Source organism: Pseudophryne corroboree, chromosome 3, assembly GCF_028390025.1.
Source record: "Pseudophryne corroboree isolate aPseCor3 chromosome 3, aPseCor3.hap2, whole genome shotgun sequence".
Lineage (NCBI taxonomy): Eukaryota > Metazoa > Chordata > Amphibia > Anura > Myobatrachidae > Pseudophryne > Pseudophryne corroboree.
This window is the reverse complement of record NC_086446.1, coordinates 229,369,083-229,392,132: the sequence shown is the minus strand read 5'-3', so window position 1 is coordinate 229,392,132 and position 23,050 is coordinate 229,369,083. Positions and strand designations below refer to the sequence as shown.

General features: G+C 43.2%; 1 protein-coding gene across 3 annotated transcripts in view; it reads left to right on the top strand.

The window, feature by feature from the left end:
- ARHGAP27 (Rho GTPase activating protein 27) overlaps positions 1–23,050 on the top strand; it is a 156,640-nt gene that overhangs the window by 117,826 nt on the left and 15,764 nt on the right. For all 3 annotated transcript variants that reach the window (XM_063958876.1, XM_063958875.1, XM_063958877.1), the window contains 5 exons: positions 319–429; positions 3,467–3,534; positions 5,034–5,121; positions 20,604–20,705; positions 22,578–22,685. In XM_063958876.1, coding sequence (XP_063814946.1) covers positions 319–429; positions 3,467–3,534; positions 5,034–5,121; positions 20,604–20,705; positions 22,578–22,685 — 477 coding nt within the window. The remainder of the gene's footprint in view (positions 1–318; positions 430–3,466; positions 3,535–5,033; positions 5,122–20,603; positions 20,706–22,577; positions 22,686–23,050) is intronic.

Here is a 23,050-nt window from a genome sequence, read left to right as displayed (position 1 = left end):
GAAAAAATAGGTAGTTTGTGATTTTTGCTAAACTGCAATCCAACTTCAGTGAGGGCCGTACTTGTGCTACACTAGAATGTAAATGCCATATTTGGAAGTGCTCTCTTTCCTAGTTGGGAATAGATGAATACAAGGAGTTACATGGTTGGCAATTGATGGAGTTGTATTGGGGTAAGAAGTGTTCGCTATAAGGGTGCGGGTGACAGGATGGCCTTGTTGGTGGTATGGGTTGTTGACATAGGACGGTGCTTTGAGTGAGTGACAGATATCAGTGATCAGATCGGGACCTTTCATATAATTGTCTCCTTTTATCCAAAGCTTGGCTCACCTGAATTCCAGAAGGGGAGCAGTGACCTGGATCAGAACAGCAATACTCTTACCAACTGGCAGCAGAACTATACAGCAAATCCTTTACAGAAAGAAACAGAGGTACCCTCTCACACGCTCACATCTACCAGCATATCTTTCAGTTCATACTGTTCTGTTAAGAGTTGTTTGAAGTAAAATGAAAAATTACTGTAGGTGATTTTTTATTTGATTTTTCCCATACTGCCCTGCAAAATGTTAGATGCCGCCCACTTTTCTCTGTGCAGGATTTCTTTCAGAAAAGACATATACTGTATAATATTAGTTAGGGCACTGCACAGCTTTGGTAAATGCTGCCTGCTCCGGTGACTGGAAATGACTGTAGTACACTCCTGACCATATGTGTCGGAATGTGGTATGCCCCTCCCCCCAAAAAAAAACATTTGAGAGGCGCCAGTCAACAATGTACCATCCCAGGGCACCATCTAGGGTTAGCATGGACAGTGTCAAGATGAAGATAATCCACTTTCTGGCAGCTCCACCTACGCCCTCCCCAAAGCCCTTCTCTGGGGTTCTCCTCCCTCCTGCACCCAACTCCTACAGTATGTGGCTAGTTACTGTGGGCTGGTCTCTCCTCTGTGACCAGCCCTGGCCCTTCTCACCGACCACTTCATATGTTCCTCCCTCTTTCCCCTAAGCTCCTCCTTAATCCTTACTCTTCCTCCCCTAGGACCCAACCCCCCCCCCCCCATTCGTGGCACTGATAACTGTAGCTATAGTTACCAATATAAATACAGATAGATATAACTCTGTCATCAGGCAGGTGGTGTGTCTTGAACCCCACCCCCCTTCCCACCCCTAACCTAACAATGTTGTGGTGCCCCTGCTCCTGACCATTGTACAAGGCCTTCCCTCATTACTGACACTCTATGGCTGCAGTTTCTGCCAGGCCATGGGCACCTCTGTTACTAATAAACCACCTGTAGAACCAGGAAGTAGCTGAGCAAGAATAGATTTATAAATGAAGGGCTTTATTATACACAATACGTAATAAACATTACATACAAAACCACACGGCCGGTGTTTATATTATAAAAAATATTCAAATTCTTTCAGCCACTCCGGAGTTAATTAATGAGCTTCCATAATGCACAGCCCAGTAATCACAGTCACTCAAGCAAAGCAGAAAAGTTGTGGTCTGCTTTATGTTATTAGATACACAGAATCATTAGTCTGTTTAGTGCATGCAAAGTTAGTGACAGTCAGTCCGTTTCATGAACATTATCTGTGTTAGCTGCTGTTAATTGCAGAGAAAGAACACAATGCGGCTCTGGTATACTTATCAGTCCTGCGTGGTCACGCTTTGTTGATCTGCTCTGCGTGTCTTCAGACCAGGAAATTTAAAGTCCGGTGACGTCTCACCCTTTCAATAACAATTCGGTCCTCACGCTTTAGGTAATATCTGCAAGTATACAGTAATTGAGCCTTCCAGCCGCGGGTAACACTCCTTTTACGCGTTTCTCCGCCTGTGTTCAAATAGTTGGCTTCCTCAGAAAGATGTCAGCTGTTTTTTGTCAGCGCCCAAGAATTTTGTTTGTTTTTTCTATTTTCAAGAAGCTGATAGATAATGAGAGGGATGTACTAAAAGCAGAAAACTGTAGTTTTCTGAGTTTTATCCACATTTCCTATATGTAACAAGCTCATTTCCCATATGTACCAGTAGGATCCATCCAAGTGTCCCCCGTGGCAAGTGCGATATCCAGATGATAGTTAGACAGTGTCTAGTTAGACAGTCAATAGATAGACTCCATATGTTAGACAGACATAAGTTTGACAGGGTCAAAAGGTTGAACGGGTCAAAAGATCGACAAGAAAATGGCAGATGGGGTCAAAAGGTCGACAGGGTCAAAAAGTCAAAATGAAAATGGTCAACATAAAAAAGGTAGACACCATTTTGTTTAGCATTTTGGGGTTTGTGTGGATAGTTTTGTCATCTGGGACCCCCAATTGTAGAAAGGCATCCGCTCGGTGGTTTGCTGCACTTGCCACAAGGTTTATATCCAACTCTATGCCGACATGTATAGAGAATGTATGAAAAAGTCCAAAAACATGTGATATAAAAAAAAACCTGTGTCTACCTTTTTTCATGTCGACCCTTTGACCCTGTCAACCTTTTGTACTGCCTACTTTTTTCATGTCTTCCTTTTGACCTTGTTGATCTTTTTACCTTGTCGACTTTTTGACTGTCTAACATGTGGTGTCTATCTACTGACTGTCTAACTAGACACTGTCTATCTATTATACCACACCCACCTGTGCTGGTCGATAGCTGCACATCTGCTAAAGGAACTCTGAAGTCCTATAATTGCAAAGGACAGCTCTATTGTGAAGAGCTTCCATTGCGATTGTAATCGCAATTCTACATACATACTGGCATTATTAACACCTCTATATATATGTGGTAAGTGGCAGGATATATTCCATCAAAAATGCGATGCTTTATTAATCCCGCCCAAAGTATTAACCAATCAGCTTCTAATTGTCATCTTACAGGCTGTGTTTGAAAAATGACAGGAGCTGATTGGTTGATACTTTATCTCTCTCCAAGCTTTGATAAATCCCCCCTCAGTGAGGTTATAGATCAGGATCTAGCTCAATTGTAGTTCATTTTGAGTGAACGGAGAGGTCTACCCTGTTGGACGAGGAAGCCTTGCAATTTTTTCCAGTATGTTATTGTGCCTTATCTACAGCTTTACTCCAGCTAGTATACAGGAGCAAAATGAAATGGCACATAATGTAAACTGTAAGATAATAACATCAGAGACTGCAGAGACAGTCAGTTCCAGATGCTCCAGATATGGGCTCACCATGGATCCATGGTAAATAGAAGAGGGGTGAAATGAATGACCCTCCAGCTGAGTTGCAGCGTGGGTGCAGAACGTGCACTACTATACTACACCTTTCTGTTTTCCTTTGTTATTCACTTTTAGCCCCACGCCCACAGATGTTCTACCCATAGATGTTACACTTAGCTGAATAGAATCCTGCCACCTCCACCCAAGACTACTGTGAAAGTTATGTAATCCTCAGCTGCCACCGACTAGTCAAAACAGATCAGTTTTATATTGATTACATGTTTGTCATTACTTTACTGATACAGACAAAAGGCTTGGAGAAAGCAGGGGTCCTACATAAAGCAAAGATTGCAGAGCATGGGAAAAGGCTTCGGTGAGTATAGTAGCAGTATTATCTGCCAATATGTATACGTATCCAAGTCTCTTTATTACTGGATTAATAAATATACATGTAATATACTGTACATAAAATAACCAATGTGATAACACTTATACTATCCAACATGTTCTGTCATTTAGATGATGCCTAAGAGGTTCAGGCTTCTCTTAATTGCAATGATTAACTTGGAACAATACAGTAACATATGTACATGTACATCCTGCAAATTGGGCATTACACTATACATCATATACATTGCACGATACGTTATCTATAATCTACAACATTAGCATTATGGTATACATTAATACTAGTGGGAGATTCGATTAAAGTGGCCCTGTGCATGTGACTTTCCCTTTATTTGAGACACAGGGCCTTAATCAGGTTTGTTAGGAAACCAAAAAAAGGCTTACCATACTATCCCTTAAAACTGGGACACTAATGAATTACACAGTTTCTGTAGCTGCCTGACTTAAAGCCTGCATTTCACCTGGATTAATCAACCACAGAACCTGTGTAATCTATGAGTGTTCCAGTGTAAAGGGATGGTATGGTAAGCCTGAGTTTAGAGATGTCAGATCTCACCCATAGTATTCCATAACATATCTCCAGTTTAGATAGGCTTACCATACTATCCCTTTAAACTGTGACAATAATGAATTATACAGGTTCTGTGGCTGATTAAGGGGGTCATTCCGACCCGATCACTCGCTGCAGTTTGTCACAGCGCAGCGATCGGGTCGGAACTGCGTATGCGCCAGTGCCGCAGTGCGCCGGCGCATGGCAGCTTTCGTTACCTAGCGATTGCCTCTGAGACAGAGGCGGTCGCTAGGTGGGAGTGGGCTGAACGGCGACGTTAAGCCACCGTTTACGGGGAGCGGTCCGGCCAAAGCAGGCGTGGCCGGACCGTTGGGGGTGGACCACGCCGGCTGCATGATGTGGGGGGGTGGGCCGCGCCGGCTGCATGACGAGCGACGAGCAACTCCCGGCCAGCCGCAGGAGCTGCGCTGGCCGGGAGTTACTTCTCAAATACAAAGGCATCGCCTCTGTGCGATGCTTTTGTATTTGTGCGGCGGGGAGGGGGGGCATGCTAAACTTAGCACAGCTACGATCAACTCGGAATGACCCCCTAAAACCAGGTGAAATGCAGGCTTGAAGACAGCCAGCCACAGAACCTCTGAGCACTCTACATTGGATTCACAGAGCATTTTTCCATGGCTACAACACTAAACCTCTGCATAATGGCATCAAGTCATGGCTGGAAATGACAAAAGCAAGTCAGAAAGATGAAATAATATATTTGGTAAACACTACAGGAGTATACATGTAAGACACTAAACATAGTAGGCTGAAGTCTTCATATAAGTTGTTTTTTGTGCTCATGGAAATATTACATTTGTAATATGCATGTCCAGCTTTCCTGGAAGCGGCCATGGCGCACCTTTCCTGGATTGTTACCTGGTATCTGACCTATGTCTTCTTCTTTTGTACAGCAAGAACTGGAGCGCGTCCTGGACAGTACTTGAAGGAGGAATTTTAACATTTTTTAAGGATACTAAAAATCTTTCATCCAGTAGTTTGGTAAGAACTGTATTCACATGATTAATATGTCAATAATAGATATAATGAAGAATCCATTGAGGTTATGCTGGGGCACAGATACAGGGCCTGATTCAGAGTGGATGCTATGCCAATATTTGTGCAAATGAAATGTAGTACGTACGCTTCTGATTCGCTCTGTGCATGTGTCGTGATTGGTTACCAAATGCCGTTGAAGAGTGAATTTGGAAGCAGAGTGATTGATAGTCATTGTGGATTTGTGGCAGGTAACGGGGGTTTTCTAGTCAAATTCAGATGTGTTGCGTTTTCTGTACAGCATCTGCATCTGTGTATATCTAGTACAGTATCTAGTACAGCCATATTCAGCCTTGAACTCGTGTGATACCAACCTTTATGCCTGATGTTGACAGGGCAATATCAAAGATAGCCAGGTGATGGTGAAGGAGTTAAGCAGATAAGTGATCAGCGGCTATTGTCTCTAGATGATACCTGCTGTGGTAAAGCAACAGGAGTGTACAAGTACATACTGCAGTGTATTCTCCTTTTCAGTCCTGTCCATGGGAGAGTCCTCTGTTCCTTTATTGGAGTTAGGTGTGTCAGCTTGCAGCAGGGTACTGCCATGACAAGCTAGCTGCAATGACAGTGGCAGATGCTGCAGAGAGCATAGTACAGATCATATGAGGGTAATACAGTCCAGCTGCCAGTCTGTGGACTTTAGCTTTCTCTCTCAGACATGGGATGATGGGGCCATGGAGACCGTCACTATTCCAGTCTCCATCAGAACTGGAATATATATCTTTATATTAGTATATGCACAGGAATATATACAGCTACTATGCCCACTGCCACAATGTAGAATACATTCTTTCACAAACTAAATACACAAAAGGACCAGAAGGGCGCAGTAATATCGCTATACATGTTCTTGTCTAATCCTCTGCAACTGCTAAACTAGGATTTGGCCAATTACAACCAAATAACTGAACAAGGAGATTGTTAAAGAAAATCAGTTTAGCTAGGTGTCTAGAGGCCCAAAACTGGAAAATAGCACAATGGCAGTCTGTGGGTGAATGGGAGGCAATCAATTTGCTGGCTGTCGGGATCCCGGCAGTCAGGATACTGATGCTGGAATCCCGCCAGCCGGAATACCAGCTCACAGGGGCTATTCCCACTCGTGGGTGTCCACGCCAGCCATAGAGTGGGAATAGATCTTGTGGCGAGCACAGCTTGCCATTGTAGCAGCAGGGTGGTGAGCGCAGCGAGCCCGCAAGGGGACTCGTAGCATTCACCCTGCTGCCGGCATTCTAGCGGATGGGATGGCGCTGTCGGGATACTGACAGCCGGCATCCCCGTCCGCCGGTAATACAAATGTATTATGGGTGAACAACACCTCTCATACAAGTCCTAAATATCTGTATAGTTTCATCCCGAATACATAAATTGGACTGAACCCAGGAAAAATCTTGGTCAAGGGCACCCACTGGAGCTGTGTGGATGGGTCTTCCTTGTGATGTTAGTGTATTAGAATGCTTAATATTTGTAGATACTCCCTTACTCCCAGGGGGATGCTGGGAAGTGGGTGGTCCAGTGTGCAGTGTGCCTGGAGTTGGTGAGGGAATAAACAGCACAGCAGTGAACTCACATGTCTCTGTGTCCTGATGACTGGATTTACAAACGTGTGAACAAAACATGGTGTCAGAAGAAGTTTAACTTGGACTGCTAGTGCTCTCAGAGTGTGAAAGAATCTTGCAGAAGTCTGTGACTGTGATACTCTGTGTCTGCAAAGCCTGCCGTGTGCTCCTATCTTCAAACAGTGAGTAACCATGGATAAACTAGCTCCTCCAACCGGCATGCTGATGTCTGGTAACTTGTCTGAAAACTGGAAAAGATTTAAGCAAAGGTTTAATATATATATTGCTGCATGTGGAGCTGATTCAGAGGCTGACAAAACGAAGGCATCCATTTTCCTCCATGTGATAGGAGAGGATGTGCTGGACATTTATAATAGTTTTCAGTTTGCTGAGGGGCAGAATATGGTGCTATATTCTGTAATGCAAAAGTTTGAAGATTACTTTGTGCCAAGGAAAAATGTGACATATGAAAGATATAAGTTTTTCACATGTGATCAGAAGTCTGGAGATGGATTTGATCAGTATGTTACAGAGCTGCAATCACTCAGTAAAACCTGTGAGTTTGGTGATTTAAAGGATTCACTGATTAGAGATTGTATTGTCTGTGGAATACCTGATAATGGACTCAGAGAGACTGCTGAGAGAGCAAGACCTAACACTAGAAAAGACAGTGACTATGTGTAGATCTGCAGAAATAACTAGATTTCAAGCCAAAAAGTTACACAAGGAAGCTGATGTGCATGTAGTGCAGAAAACAGAGCCATGCAAACCTCCATTCTCAAGAATGAAGCAGTCTAAGCCACAGTCTAATAAGGAAATGTGTAGTAGATGTGGAAATGCTCACAATCCTAAAATGTGCCCTGCTTATGGTAAAACCTGCATGAAATGTGGTAAACTTAATCACTTTGCCAAATGCTGTAAAATTAAAAGTAAAACAACCAAAGTGCATGCTGTTAAACAAACAGATGTATTCTTTGTGGATTGCATTGAACTTTGCAGTGCAGATAAGAAAGAATGGATTGTCCCTTTAACTGTGAACGAGATTTGTCATTCCCTTTAAGCTTGATACTGGTGCGCAGGTGAATTTAATATCATTTCAAGACTATAAGACTTTTAGAGTAAAACCTAAAATTCATCCAGCCAAAGTGAAAGTTACAGGGTACACTGGGGAGGAAATTCCTGTGAAAGGTACATGCTTAGTGACACTGAAATATAAGGGACAACAGTTTAAAACATCTATACTGATTGTGGATAAAAATGTGCAACCGATTCTAGGATTAAGTTCCTGTGAGAAACCAAGCTTGCTAAAGAAAGTTTTTATGGTGACATCACAAGTAGAAAATGACTGCAAATCGATGTTTACAGAATACAGAGACTTGTTTGAAGGTCTAGGTTGTGCCTGGAGAGCATAAAATAAATATAGACACGCAAGTTTCTTCAGTGATACACCCCTCTAGAAAAGTGCCATTTGCGCTGAGAGAAAAACTGAAACAAGAGTTAAATCGCATGGAAGCCTTGGGTGTGATACAGAAAGTTGATGAGCCTACTGAATGGGTAAGCTCCTTAGTAATTGTTGAAAAGAAAAATGGACAACTCAGAATATGTCTAGACCCCAGAGATTTAAACATAGCTATTAAACAAGAACATTTCAAACTACCAACCAGAGATGAAATCATGTCGCAATTTGTGGGAGCAAAATCGTTCAGTAAATTGGACGCATCTTCAGAATTCTGGCAATTGAAGCTAGATGAGGCCAGCTCAAAGCTTTGTACATTTAATACACCAGAATGTCGATACAGATTTCTTCGACTACCATATGGAATACTGTCTGCTCCAGAAGTATATCACAAAAAGATACACATGATTTTTGAACATATTCCAGGTGTTGAAACAATGATGTATGACATTATTGTCTGGGGATCTACAAAGGAAGAACATGATTCTAGATTGAGACAAGTAATGGAACTTGTCAAGAAAGTGAATCTAAAGCTAAACAAGGACAAATGTGAATTTGGCGTGAATACACTTACCTTCATGGGCGACGTGGTCTCGGATCAAGGTGTAAAACCAGACCCAAGGAAAATATCAGCCATAGTGAACATGGAACGTCCTAACAACAAAGACGACGTCAGAAGATTCCTAGGAATGATTACTTACTTAGGAAAGTTTATTTCTCAACTCTCTGAACGAACAGCCTCTCTTAGATGGTTGTTGGACAAAGATAACGAGTGGATGTGGTCACATGAACAAGAAGAAAGTTGGCAAAACTTGAAACAGATCATTACAGAGCAACCAGTGCTAAAATTCTTTGATCCTGCGAAAAGAATAAGAATTTCAGCAGATGCTTCGCAATTTGGCCTAGGCTCAGTGCTGTTACAAGAACATGAGGATACATGGCAACCAGTAATCTATGCATCAAGAGCACTGACAAGTGCTGAAACAAGGTATGCTCAGATAGAAAAAGAACTTCTAGCGATCACATATGCATGTGAGCGATTTCATCAGTTTGTGTATGGTCAAATATTTACAGTGGAAACTGACCACAAGCCATTGATAGCTATCATGACTAAATCATTACATGACTGTCCCATGAGAATTCAACGAATGCTTATCAGACTACAGAAATATGATGTACACTTGCTGTACTGTCCCGGCAAATACATGTACATTGCTGATACACTTTCTCGTGCTGTAGACAAAAGTGAAGGTTCCAAAAGTCTGATGGATGAAGAGATAGAAGCCTATGTTAATTTGATCGTAGCTTCTCTACCAGTGTCTCTTGCAAGACAAGAACAGATTAGGAAAGAAACTGAGACAGATGACACAATGAAAGTGTTGAAAGATATCATTCTGAAAGGTTGGCCAGCAGAAAAACATGCGTGCCCGCTGTCTATCCATGATTATTGGATGTACCACAGTGACCTTACAGTTGTCGATGGTATTATTTATAAAGGCAATAGGTTTGTCATACCTGCACGACTAAGAAAAACTATGCTGTGCAAGATACTTGAAGGCCACTTAGGAGAAGAAAAATGTAAGCGGAGAGCGCGTGAAGTTATGTATTGGCCAAGAATGAACCAAGACATAGCACAGACTACAGCTACATGTGAATTATGTCTTACGTATAGACCGAAACAACAAGTCGAGCCACTGAGTCCTCACGCAGTGCCAGAGAGACCGTACCAGAAAGTTGGCGCAGATTTGTTTGATTGTAATGGGAAAACGTACATTGTCGTGACTGATTATTACTCTAACTACCCTGAGGTGAAGAGACTACATACAACTACTAGTAAAGCCGTAATCAATTGTATGAAGTCAATCTTTGCAAGGCATGGTGTTCCTATGGAAGTGTTCACTGACAATGGTCCTCAGTTTTCCAGTGCTGAATTTAGACAATTTGCTGGTGAGTGGGAATTTGTCCATACTACGTCAAGTCCCCACTATCCACGCTCAAATGGGTTGGTGGAAAGTTCAGTAAAAACTGTAAAGAGTCTCATGAAAAAAGCTCAAGAAGGTAAAGAAGATTTCTACAAAAGTCTTTTAATCTACCGCAGTACACCTTTACAGAATGGACTTTCTCCTGCACAAATGCTGATGGGAAGGAGGATTAGAGCAAATCTCCCGATACATGATGAACTGCTTAATACACATAACTCAGCGTTGGTCAGACTGAGTAAGGAACGTCAACAGGCGAAACAGAAACTGTTCCATGACAGGCGAGCAAAAAGCTTATCTGATCTCAAATCGGGTGACAAAGTCCGTCTCAGAGATCACGAGAAAGGTATTTGGGTGCAGAAAGGTATTGTGCAAGCACAAGTAGCACCAAGATCTTATACTATACGTACAGAGCGTGGAACGGAAGTAAGAAGAAATCGGGTGTATTTAAGATCTCAACCTAACCATAATGAAGACAACATGACTGAAGAATACCCTTCATCTGACATGTATGATGATCCTGATAATGGTGAACAAACCACGATTCTAGAAAGGTCCAACATGATCGATGAAACACAGACTGTGTATGAAAGACCCAAAAGGGAAATACGCAGACCTGAGAGACTCATTGAAACGTGTTAGATGATGTTCTTAATATGACGTTGTTAATTGTTGCATTGAAGCGTACAGGGCTTATCTTTAAAGAAAAGAGGATGTGATGTTAGTGTATTAGAATGCTTAATATTTGTAGACACTCCCTTACTAATCTGTGTAAGCCTGAATCTTCAGTGATGGTCCCTGGGACCAGGGGGATGCTGGGAAGTGGGTGGGCCAGTGTGCAGTGTGCCTGGAGTTGGTGAGGGAATAAACAGCACAGCAGTGAACTCACATGTCTCTGTGTCCTGATGACTGGATTTACAAACGTGTGAACAAAACATTCCTCTCTTTGCCATGTCCAGTAATTGGCCTAGGCCCTACTGTATATAAACTTTTAGGACTTGTTTACATATATTTGCTGAGAGAAGGCTGAAACCTTATCAAAACTACCACACGATTTACATACATTCCATACAAACTATTCTGCTGATAAATGCAAAACAGGCTGTGCTGCTTTCCGGCATTTCAAATGCAGTACTACATTTTTAGATTGCATGAAGGGGGGGGGGGGGGGGGGGGGGGCTAAGCACCACTGCCTCTTACATGGCCTATTAAATATAGTATTAGGGGTAAATTTACTAAGGTGGGAGTTTTTTTTTTTTTAGAACTGGTGATGTTGCTCATAGCAAACAATCAGATTCTAATTAACATTTGTCTGACTGCTTCTAGATCGCTAATAATGTCTGGCGCTATTGAATATATATATATAATTGCGGATGGGTGCCCGTGTCCACAGTCACACCCACTCCGCACAGGTATCTAGGATATAATCCAATATTATTATCTCTTATACCTCGTGAAATCTATCCAGCAGCAACAAAGGTAAAATGGCCTGTGGATATGGCCAACACAATCCACCCGATTAAAATCGGGTGTGAACTAAAACAAACTATAAAACCCCTTGCGCTATTTAGACTTAACTAGAGGCAACAGGACATGAATAAACTCAATAAAATAATTATAATTATAAGATAATTTTATTATCTATAAAATCAATCAAATGTGAACACATAAATAGTTCATCAACAAATGAAATAATTAATATGCGCATATAAATAAAACTATAACATTAATTAAATAATAATAAGACTACTAATTGAGCATAAGAGGTGGATCATATAACTAATAGTGACCACAGTGGGCTAAAAATTGATAATGTCCTTGTTTTTAATTCTCAAATAGGACAGTCCCATTAGATGTGCTCATGAATAATTCATGATTAGATATCATATGGTGTGATATATATGAAGCCTTTGTTTATATATATCTCGATGAATAAACTTATCCAATTGCTCACATAAACAGATGGTTCTTTACTTATGGGATAACTGTTCAAAAGTCATGGAGGAATTGATATAACACCCGGGACTTTAGTGCATCGCAAGCACCTATAGAATATAGCTCCCGTTTCAATTACCACGAATGGCGTCCTCCGTCTCCCACTGAAACTGGCTCTCGTACACACACCTTAACTGATTTGGAGAGAGAGATGTCAGTCCGGCTCCCGGAGCTCTGCGCACTGCAGGCGCTACAAGTTGATTCAGCTCCCGTCTTCAAGCCGCCGCATATAGCGTCAGTGGCGCACCCAGGGGGGGTTTCCGAGCACCCAGAAACCCCCCTTCACTTAAAAAAAGAAAAATTTTTTTTTTTTTTTTTTTTTAGCTGCTTGAGTATTATTAATGGCTGTCTAGCATCCTCTGCAGCCTGCTGTCTTCCTGTTGGCACTTGTAAGTGCAGTAAAAGTTTACTTTATTTTAATTATAGTACATATATATCCATGTGCATACATATATACACATGTATATACATACATACATATAAACACACACACACATATGACACATGTATGCATGTTTAATATGCTATGTATATGTGTTTATGTATGCGTGTGTATATATATATATATATATATATATATATATATAGATACCCTTGTAGTAGCCGGCACTCGGAAGGCCTCTGTGGGCTTTCTGGCTCAGGTGCCATCCTATGAGGTTTCCACCTCCATCACTATCCCATGTAAAGAAGGCAGCACTCAGAGACTTGAAGGTGCAAAAGAATATTTAGTAAACAAGCTGCAGAGTTACATCAACGTTTCGGGGCACGCAGCCCCTTCATCATCCTGATGAAGGGGCTGCGCACCCCGAAACGTTGATGTAACTCTGCAGCTTGTTTTTACTAAATATACTTTTGCACCTTCAAGTCTCTGAGTGCCGCCTTCTTTACATGGTATATATATATATACACACACACACACACACACACACACACACACACACACACAGAGACACACTAGTTTTACGGACCCAGCATATACTGGGTCACCCCAGTCCCCACCCCCGTGATTGGCTCCACCCAGTTCTGGAAACCCCCCCATGCAAATCCTGCATTTGCCACTGAGCGTCCTCCCGTCTCCTGCTCGTCAGTCTCGGACAACAGTGCACATCAATGCGGACAAACAGCCGATGTCCACCGGGTCAAAAATAGGGCCCTATTTTTGACCCGGTGGACATCGGCTGTTTGTCCGCATTGATGTGCAGTGTTGTCCGAGACTGACGAGCAGGAGACGGGAGGACGCTATATGTGGCGGCTTGAAGACGGGAGCTGAATCAACTTTTAGCGCCTGCAGTGCGCAGAGCTCCGGGAGCCGGACTGACATCTCTCTCTCCAAATCAGTTAAGGTGTGTGTACGAGAGCCAGTTTCAGTGGGAGACGGAGGACGCCATTCGTGGTAATTGAAACGGGAGCTATATTCTATAGGTGCTTGCGATGCACTAAAGTCCCGGGTGGTATATCAATTCCTCCATGACTTTTGAACAGTTATCCCATAAGTAAAGAACCATCTGTTTATGTGAGCAATTGGATAAGTTTATTCATCGAGATATATATAAACAAAGGCTTCATATATATCACACCATATGATATCTAATCATGAATTATTCATGAGCACATCTAATGGGACTGTCCTATTTGAGAATTAAAAACAAGGACATTATCAATTTTTAGCCCACTGTGGTCACTATTAGTTATATGATCCACCTCTTATGCTCAATTAGTAGTCTTATTATTATTATTTAATTAATGTATAGTTTTATTTATATGCACATATTATTTATTTCATTTGTTGATGAACTATTTATGTGTTCACATTTGATTGATTTTATAGATAATAAAATTATCTTATAATTATAATTATTTTATTGAGTTTATTCTTGTCCTGTTGCCTCTAGTTAAGTCTAAATAGCGCAAGGGGTTTTATAGTTTGCTTCTAGAAGATAATAGATTGGTTGATATGGGCAAGCAGGGGCGTATCTACCCATTGGCCAGGATGACACTCGCCAGGGGCGCCAGCCGAGCAGGGGGCGCCACCTGACGATGCCACCCTCGGCCAATGGGTGGAATCCCTTAAGCCGTAGTGTCTGACAATACCTGCTGCGCTGAGCTGCCTGGAACGGGGGGTGGAGGATCGCTCAGCAGGCAGGAGCTGGCGCCGGTGTCCGGCATCGCAATGCACTACAGGTAAGAAACTGAAAATAAACTACAACTCCCAGCAACCCTTGCCTTGCTTTCGGGAGCTTCCAGTGGCAAGGGCTGCTGGGAGCTGTAGTTTATTTTCAGTTTCTTCACGTAGTTTGGTGCGGTGCTGGACACCGGCGCCAGCTCCAGTCTGCAGAGCGATCCTCTGCCCTCCACACCAGGCAGCTCGGCACAGCAGGTATTGCCAGACACTACGGCTATCTGCTGGGATGTTGTGGGTTGGGGACCAGGACTATGTGCTGGGTGGGGAGGCTATGTACGTGCTGGGAGTGGGGGAGACTACTACTACAGTATGTTCTATGGGCAGACTACAGCTATGTGCTGGGAGGGGGATAGGGAATATGGCTATGTGTTTGGGGAGGTGAGGGGCCATGTGCCAGAACGGGGACTATGGCTATCTATGCTGGCAGGGAACTATTGTTATGTGATGGGAGGGGGGTGGGGACTACTGTATTACTGTGTTGGTAGATGTGGAGACTATGGCTATGTGCTGGGGGGACTACGGCTATTGCTAGGAGAGGTGGGGAGGCTATGGCTATTTACTGGGAGGGGACTATGGCTATGTGCTGGGAGGGGGGTGGGGACTATCACTGTGTTGGGAGGTGGGAAATAATGGAGTGCTGTGTTCTGGTGGGGCTATGGCTATGTGCTGAAGGGGGCTACTGCTATGTACATTTGAATAGGAGAGTTAGGTAATGCCAGTGCTGCAAGTATGGTGGTAAGAAATTCCCAGCTAGTACGCTGTACCACCAGGCCGCAACCTTGCAGACACTGTGGAGAGATGAGAGCACAGCATGCGCCTCTCCTCTCCTGCCCCCTTCAATCCGTAGACCGGCGGTTTCTCCCCCCATTGAGTCTGGCGGCGGAGTGTACTCAAATGCCGGTTCGTGAGCCAGTCAGAGCTTGCAGACTGGCAGGCAATCCGGAGCCGCCGCTGCCGGCCCGCAAGCTCTGATTGGCTCGCGGACCGGTGCCAGAATCTGAGCTACATGCCACCATCGCAGGTGACCAGACTGAGGGCAGGAGAGTGCGTGCTGCGCTCTCCTCTCCCCGACAGCTGCAGCAGACAGTGCCAGCCCCAGGCACAATGGTGTGTTGCGCTGCTGGGGGCATATCTTGCACTGTGAGGGAATATCTGGCACTATGAGGGCATATCTAGCAACATGGGGAATATGTGCATCTGGCACTGTGGGGGCATATCTGCCACTGTGGGGGCATGTGTATCTGGCAATGTGGGGGCATATCTGGCACTGTGGGGGCATATGTGTATCTGGCACTGTGGGGGCATGTGTATCTGGCACATTGGGGGCATGTGTGTATCTGTCACTGTGGGGGCATATGTGTATCTGGCACTGTGGGGGCATATGTGTATCTGGCACTATTGGGGGCATATGTGTATCTGGCACTACACTATTGGGGTCATATGTGTATCACACCCCATTTTCATTGGCCATGCCCCATGTGATACTGTATGTGGCCACACCCATTTTTTGGGTGCGCGCACACAGTACCACTAACTTTTTTTTCTATTTGCACCACTGGGTAGTGCACTACACTGCACTTCTTTGCACTACTATTTGATTATACTACCTGGCCTTGGGTGGCATTGCCTCCTCAGCCAGGCCAGGCACTGCTGATGTCTCCTCAGTGTTATAAGAATTACTGTGTGGGCATAATGTGTAAAGGGAACTGCTTCTTTTTGGGCATGATGTGTATAAGGGTTAATACTGCGTAGCATAATTTGAATTGGGGGAACTATTCTATGGTCATGCCCCTTTCCCACAAGATCATGTCCCTTTTTTGCACATGCACCTTCCATATTTGAAATATGGGGGGCGCCAGTCTCTTACTTTGCCAGGGGCACCTGGGCCCCTAGATACACCCCTGTGGGCAACATCACCAGTTCTAAAAAAAACTCCCACCTTAGTAAATTTACCCCTTAGTGTGCCTATGAACGTTTGAAAAGTGCAAAAAAAAGATATGTCTTGATCAGCTCTTTGTGTTTATTGCTAGATTTAAGTTATACTTAATGTTAGAGCTAATGAATTACACATGCACTTCCGCAGCGTACTGTATATCAATATGTGCATTTTAGGTGTAGAACGCATTACAGTGCTTTAAATGTGTAATGAACCACGCCAGTGTGACCTAATATTTAGGATGCGAATAGACTCCTAGAGCCTAAATATGAAAAGTCTGTGTTGCTGAAACCTGTGTCTCTCTGTAAATCCTCTGCTGTGTCATTTGTCCAGCACCCAATCTTTAGCTGACGCATAGAATAGAAGAATGTAGCCAGCAGACCTAAATATGTCCTCTGTAGAGGAGGAAAGATTGCAGCTGGCACCACCTATAGGTTGCTTTCATAGTAAGGCTCAGCCAGGTGTAAGTATGGTGTAAACACACATAAATCCTGGGAGTAGACCTTGTATAACCAGTTTGAGATCACCTTCACCTCAGTTTTCTTCTTAGTAAGGGAAATTCATGAGGTTAAAGGTTATTGTACTGATTATGTGTCATTGTGCAGTGCTAGTCGCTAGCCGCTCAGCACTGGTATTACATATGTGAGCACAATGGGGGTCATTCCGACCCGATCGCTCGCTGCAGTTTATCGCAGCGAACGGGTCGGATCTGCACATGTGCCGGCGCATGCTGGGAGGCCGAAGGGTGTTGTACCGTAGCGATCGCCTCTGCCTGATTGACAGGCAGAGGCGGTCGCTGGGCGGAAGGGGGCTGGAGAGCGGCGTCAAGCCGGAGTTTTTGGGGGCGCGGTCCGGCCAACGCAGGCGTGGCTGGACCATTGGGAAGGGGGGGGGGGCGGCGGGCCTGCGTGATGTCACATGCAGCCGCTGCGACCCGGGCAGCAAAGAGGTTCTCCCGGCCAGCCGCAGGAGCTGGGCTGGCCGGGAGCTACTCCTCAAATGCAAAAGCATCGCCGCAAGTTAGGCTTTAAATACTGTACACTTACTCCATCACTACCTCATATCCTGTAGCCACTATGGTTTAATAAATTTTTACTAATAAACAGAGACCTGATGTGGACTTCCCCTTCACTGATTACTTACGGCTCTATTTACTCCAGGAATTCTCCGCTGTGTACACAGACGAATATTTTTACCTTCACGAATGCGTCTAAAAAGCTAGTACCTTAAGTGGAAAGCGTAATGCCATTCCATACTGTAATATTATCAAATAGTAATTTGCTGTTCACGTAAATACATGTTAGAAGGGTTAATCAAGGAGATAGAAATGAATAATGGAAGTGATTGTACTGCCCCCTTGTGTTGATTCTGAGTTACAGCACTCTATAATAGAATTCTGCAAGAAAGTTGGTTCTGAGTGGACTCCCACATAATGCACAAAAGTATGTATCAATTTTTTTTTTAAATCGAAAATGTGATTGCAATAAAATCCCAAAAGTGAGATAATATCGCAATCTACGTTTCGGTGGATTTATTGTATTTCTAAAAAATTAAATGAAGTGCGCATGCTCTGTTTCAGAGCTGTAGAAAAGGATAGCTATTTTACTATAAGAAAACAATGAAAGGGGAGGGAACTTTTAATAAGACAACATTATTGGTTATTCAAATGACTGCTAAAAACATCATGTTACTAAGATGAAATTTCTCTGGCCTTTAGTAGTGTCTGCTGTTTACTTCCAACAAAACTATTGAGTCTCACAAACAAAAAAATGAAAATAAAAAAAATAAAAATATATATAAAATGAGAGTTTTATATAAATATAATATAAATGTATATGTGTACATATAGTAAATATATGTATAACTTTTTTTAAATACTTCAACATATATATGTATAATTGAAAAAAATTAAGCATGTACTTTTTGTAAAAAAAAAACAACCCACATTTTACAGCTGTAACTACAAGAACAATCATTGCTTATTGCAAAACTCGCCAGTAAAAACTGTCCAAAAATAGTTATGAAAAGTTTCAGACAATTTACATGAAAAACCAATGACACATAAGATTTCCATTTATTTTCAATAGAAGTTCGAAAAAAAATAGAAAATTATAATTTACAAAAACAAATCTGATAAATAAAATAGAAAAACTTACATACATTCAGATGATACTCAAAAAAATGCGAAAAGTATATAAAAGTGAAATCTATTTTTTTTACGCAAAAATATCTTAAAGTATCTTAAAATCAATAAAATTGCATAAAAATAAATTATCTTAAAAAACAGCCACATCTGCTTATTCATATACAGTAAGTCTGCAGGGAAACAACATCCAAATATATGTGCTGATCACTGGTATGTAAATTTAATACACAGAACCAAGACAATCTAATGATACACTAGTAGATGTTATTTCTGTCCCAATTGAATCCTAAGAGCCATATACAGTATTTGCTGTATTTCATGTGTTAGTGCTATATTCAATTCAGATGTCAGCGGTTTTTATTGCTAAAAGGTTAGAAAATACGTTAGTGTTAATAGTAATAATGATTGATAGAGCCCAGCATTTACCTGGTCTCACGGACCGTCTAGTCAATCACTGTTAGCAGCAAGTGTCCTTAAGAGCCGTGCACAGCTGCTTAAAGGTTTCTTGGTCGCAGTCACCAGAGGCGGATTGGCCATAGGGTTCACAGGGAAGATTCCCGGTGGGCTGGCGCACCCGTGGGGCCTGTTTTGTTTGAGGACATGTGGTCCTTTTTATAGACATAATGAATAAGATGCAAAATAATTTGTATATATGAAAATTTCTATGCCACTTAGCCTGTGATTGCAGATGATCTAGTGTATGCTCTGTCTGCCTGCTTGGCTGACATATAAGATTGAGTGAATAGTGATTGGGATACGGTTGGTGTAATAAGCAAGAAAATATATATTTGTAAAGAATGATATAGTTTCCTAAATTCTGAAGGTGTATCATATAATGTGCTCATAATATTTAATTTTATTTCTTTTTAACTTCCCACTTGATGCTGGACATGCCCACTATCTGAAAAGTCTTGGGGGGAGGGTGCTGCTGCCATGGCCCATGGCTAGACCTTACACCTCTGGTGCTGCCCATGTGGGGCCACTAGTACAATTTTTCCAGGGCTGCTTTTTCTTCCCAATCCGCCCCTGGCAGTTACTACCCTCCAGGTTACTGCTGTTAGTGGGGACTGTCAGGGATTTACAGTATATAAAGCACTTCTTTCCGCGACTGTCTATGAGAGACAGACCATTTCCAGTGCTGCTATGGCGGATACCTCACTTACCGCTTCTAGGCGCTGCAGAGTTTGCCACGGGCCTGCAAGCCTCTAGTTGCGCCAATAATCTGGAGCACTGGCATCGGAGAAAGGCTGTTTTGATGATGTCCTCCTGTGTCAGTACAGTAGTACTATCTTTCAGGAAAGGTATCAGTTGTCTTCCCAAGAAATTGCCAGAGAAACTTGACTTTGAATGATATTTTGAGCATTTTTCTTATTTGGTCCTTAACCAAACAGAGTCCCCTTGAAAATCACACCTGGCCATAGTTAATAATCGTACCGTATTTAATTGCATTATAGCGTTATATGCACAGCTATAGTCTAACTCAGTGGTTGCCAAACTCAGTCCTCAATATACCCTAATGGTCCAGGTTTTAAGTATATCCATGCTTGACTTAGTGGGACATTTACTAAGCAGTGATAAGAGCGGAGAAGTGAGCCAGTGGAGAAGTTGCCCCATCAACCAATCAGCAGCTCTGTATAATTTTATAGTTTGCAAATTATAGATGTTACTTCAGTGCTGATTGGTTGCCATGGGCACTTCTCCACTGGCTCACTTCTCCGCTCTTATCACTGCTTAGTAAATGTCCCCCTTAGTAAATGTCCCCCCTAAGCAGTGTATAAAAATATACAGAGTGGCTGATTGGTTGCCATGGGCAACTTCTCCACTGGCCAACTTTTATCACTGCTTAGTACATGTCCCCCTAAATTAGTAGCTCAGTCAATCTAATTTAACCATCTGTGCTAAGCCGACCTGGGCTGGTGCCTTGAGGACCGTGTTTGGAAACCTCTGGTCTAACTGTATGAGTCCAATTCTCTTTCATAGGGCATTATCACCTGTGATTGCAGAAAGTAAGCCAACTGGCCTAGAGCCATACAATACACACCTCCTTACTATCCACTGTTATGTGGTACATGTTGTGCTCTGGGAGAGTATAGTATAACACTAACTGATTGCGCATAACATGAATATGGTCATATTACAGCACAATCCAGATAAACTACATTCTTCATGTCATTTCAGAAACAGTCAGTGCTGACCACCCCAGAACACACACTGAAGTTACAGGGTGCGTCAATCCGATGGGCCACGAAAGAGAAGTCCAGTAAAAAACATGTAATGCAGGTGAGTGTTACACTGTATGTTGTCATATATGTAGCTGTATGTGTTACTTTGAGAGGGACATTTCTGATGTTTTTTTTTCTTTTGTTCTGCTGGTAAAAAGGCCTCTAAGTCAATCCTACTACTCCTGCCACTCAGACCTGTAAGAGCCCAGTGCCCGCTAAACAGCTGTGTGTGTGCCCTGTTAATGCTTTATAGCTGTCAGTTTGCCCTGTGCCCACTTCACAGCTCTCTCTCTGTCCACTGTATAGAATCATTCTATGCCTATTAAACCGCTTTGTGCCATGTGCCCACTGTGCAGCCTTACTGTTTGTGTCTACTGTATACACCTGTTTGCATGCAGTACAGTCCTGTATGTACCTGCTGTACAGCTGTCTACCAACTGTACAGCATTGTTTGTCCTGTACCCATTATACAGCTCTGCGTCTTGTGCGTGCTGTAAAGCTCTGTGGTGTCATGTGTTCTCTGTTCTTTTGTGTGTGTACCCTGTGTGCCAGCTATACAGCTAGCTGTGTGCTTGCTATTAATCTATGAATCTGTCTTTGCCCTGTGCAGCATGTGTATTGTGCCCATTGTACAGATGTTTATCCTGTGTCTGCTATGCAGCTACAGTGATGTGTCAGTGTGTTCCGCTCTGTATGGCATTAGCTATGCAGACTGTTCTGCTCCCAGTATGTTCAGTGCCGGCTGCACAGCTCCATTTGTGCTCTGTATCTACTGTACAGTTGTGCCCACTATACTGTGTACAATATAAATCTTTGTTCTGTGCTCACTATAGATCTCTGTGCCATGTGCTCAGTATACTTGTTTCCTATGCTCAATGCAAAGCTCTGCATGTCTTGTGCCCACTGTACAGCTCTGTATCCTGAACCAATATAAAGCTTAATGTGTGTGTATCCTCCACCCCCTGTAAAGGTCTTTGTGTGCGCTGTACCCGCTGTACAGTTCTGTGTGTGCTCTGTACCCGCTGTACAGGTGTATGTGTGCTCTGTACCCGCTGTACAGCTGTAAGTGTGCTCTGTACCCGCTGTACAGCTCTAAGTGTGCTCTGTACCCGCTGTACAGCTCTAAGTGTGCTCTGTACCCGCTTTACAGCTCTCTGTGTGCTCTGTACCCGCTTTACAGCTCTCTGTGTGCTCTGTACCCGCTGTACAGCTCTCTGTGTGCTCTGTACCCGCTGTGCAGCTCTAAGTGTGCTCTGTACCCGCTGTACAGGTGTATGTGTGCTCTGTACCCGCTGTACAGCTCTCTGTGTGCTCTGTACCCGCTGTGCAGCTCTAAGTGTGCTCTGTACCCGCTGTACAGGTGTATGTGTGCTCTGTACCCGCTGTACAGCTGTATGTGTGCTCTGTACCCGCTGTACAGCTCTCTGTGTGCTCTATACCCGCTGTACAGCTCTCTGTGTGCTCTGTACCCGCTGTACAGCTCTCTGTGTGCTCTATACCTGCTGGACACCCATAGAGGGAGAATATAATAGTGTGCCCGCAGCGTGGCGAGCGAAGCGAGCCCGCAATGGGCTGAGTTCCGCTCGCCACCCCTGTCGGGATTGTGTGGTCGGGATTCCGGCGTCGGGATTTCGACCGCCGGAATCCCGTCCAGCGGGATTACGTACTGATCCCCTCTGTGTGCTCTATACCTGATACCTGTACACTCTCTGTGTGCTCTGTACCTGCTGTACAGCTGTATGTGTGCTCTGCACCCGCTGTACAGCTCTGGGTGTGTGCTCTGTACCCGCTGTACAGATTTATGTGTAGTACATATCTAAGGACTGTGTGTCCAGTCCTTAGATATGTGCTGGAAAGGGTCGTCACTTTTTATATATGTTCTTTTATTTTTATTTTTTAAACAAAATAACTGATTGTTGTAATTCTACAGCTGAAAACCAGAGATGGTGCAGAGTATCTGATTCACCATGACTCAGAGTCAATTACGACCGACTGGTTCACATCAATAAGCAAGTGTATCGGCAAAAATATCCATGTGGTGAGTATCTCTCCTGCCAGGGTCATTGCCGTCCCGCTATTAGTGCTGCTGCCAGTGCTGTCGGGAAGCTACATTAACAGAAGGGAGTAGTCTCATTATGCAAAACCAAGGAAAGTGAACGTTGTCATTGTTTTTGTAGATTTTGTAGCACACTTGTTTGTGGCCTGTACTAAAATCCTTACATGTAGATTTTGTTTACAGTTCGCTGCTAGATTAGTGTTTCCTGGACTGCTAATTAAATATAATTTGCAGTTACTGGCAAGTAATTAGGCTTGGGTGTGTAACCTGAGTTTGTGATTACCATTTGTGTAGCCAATAGAACAGACTGACTCAGCTCATTATTGTGGTTGGTTTGTGACCAAGGT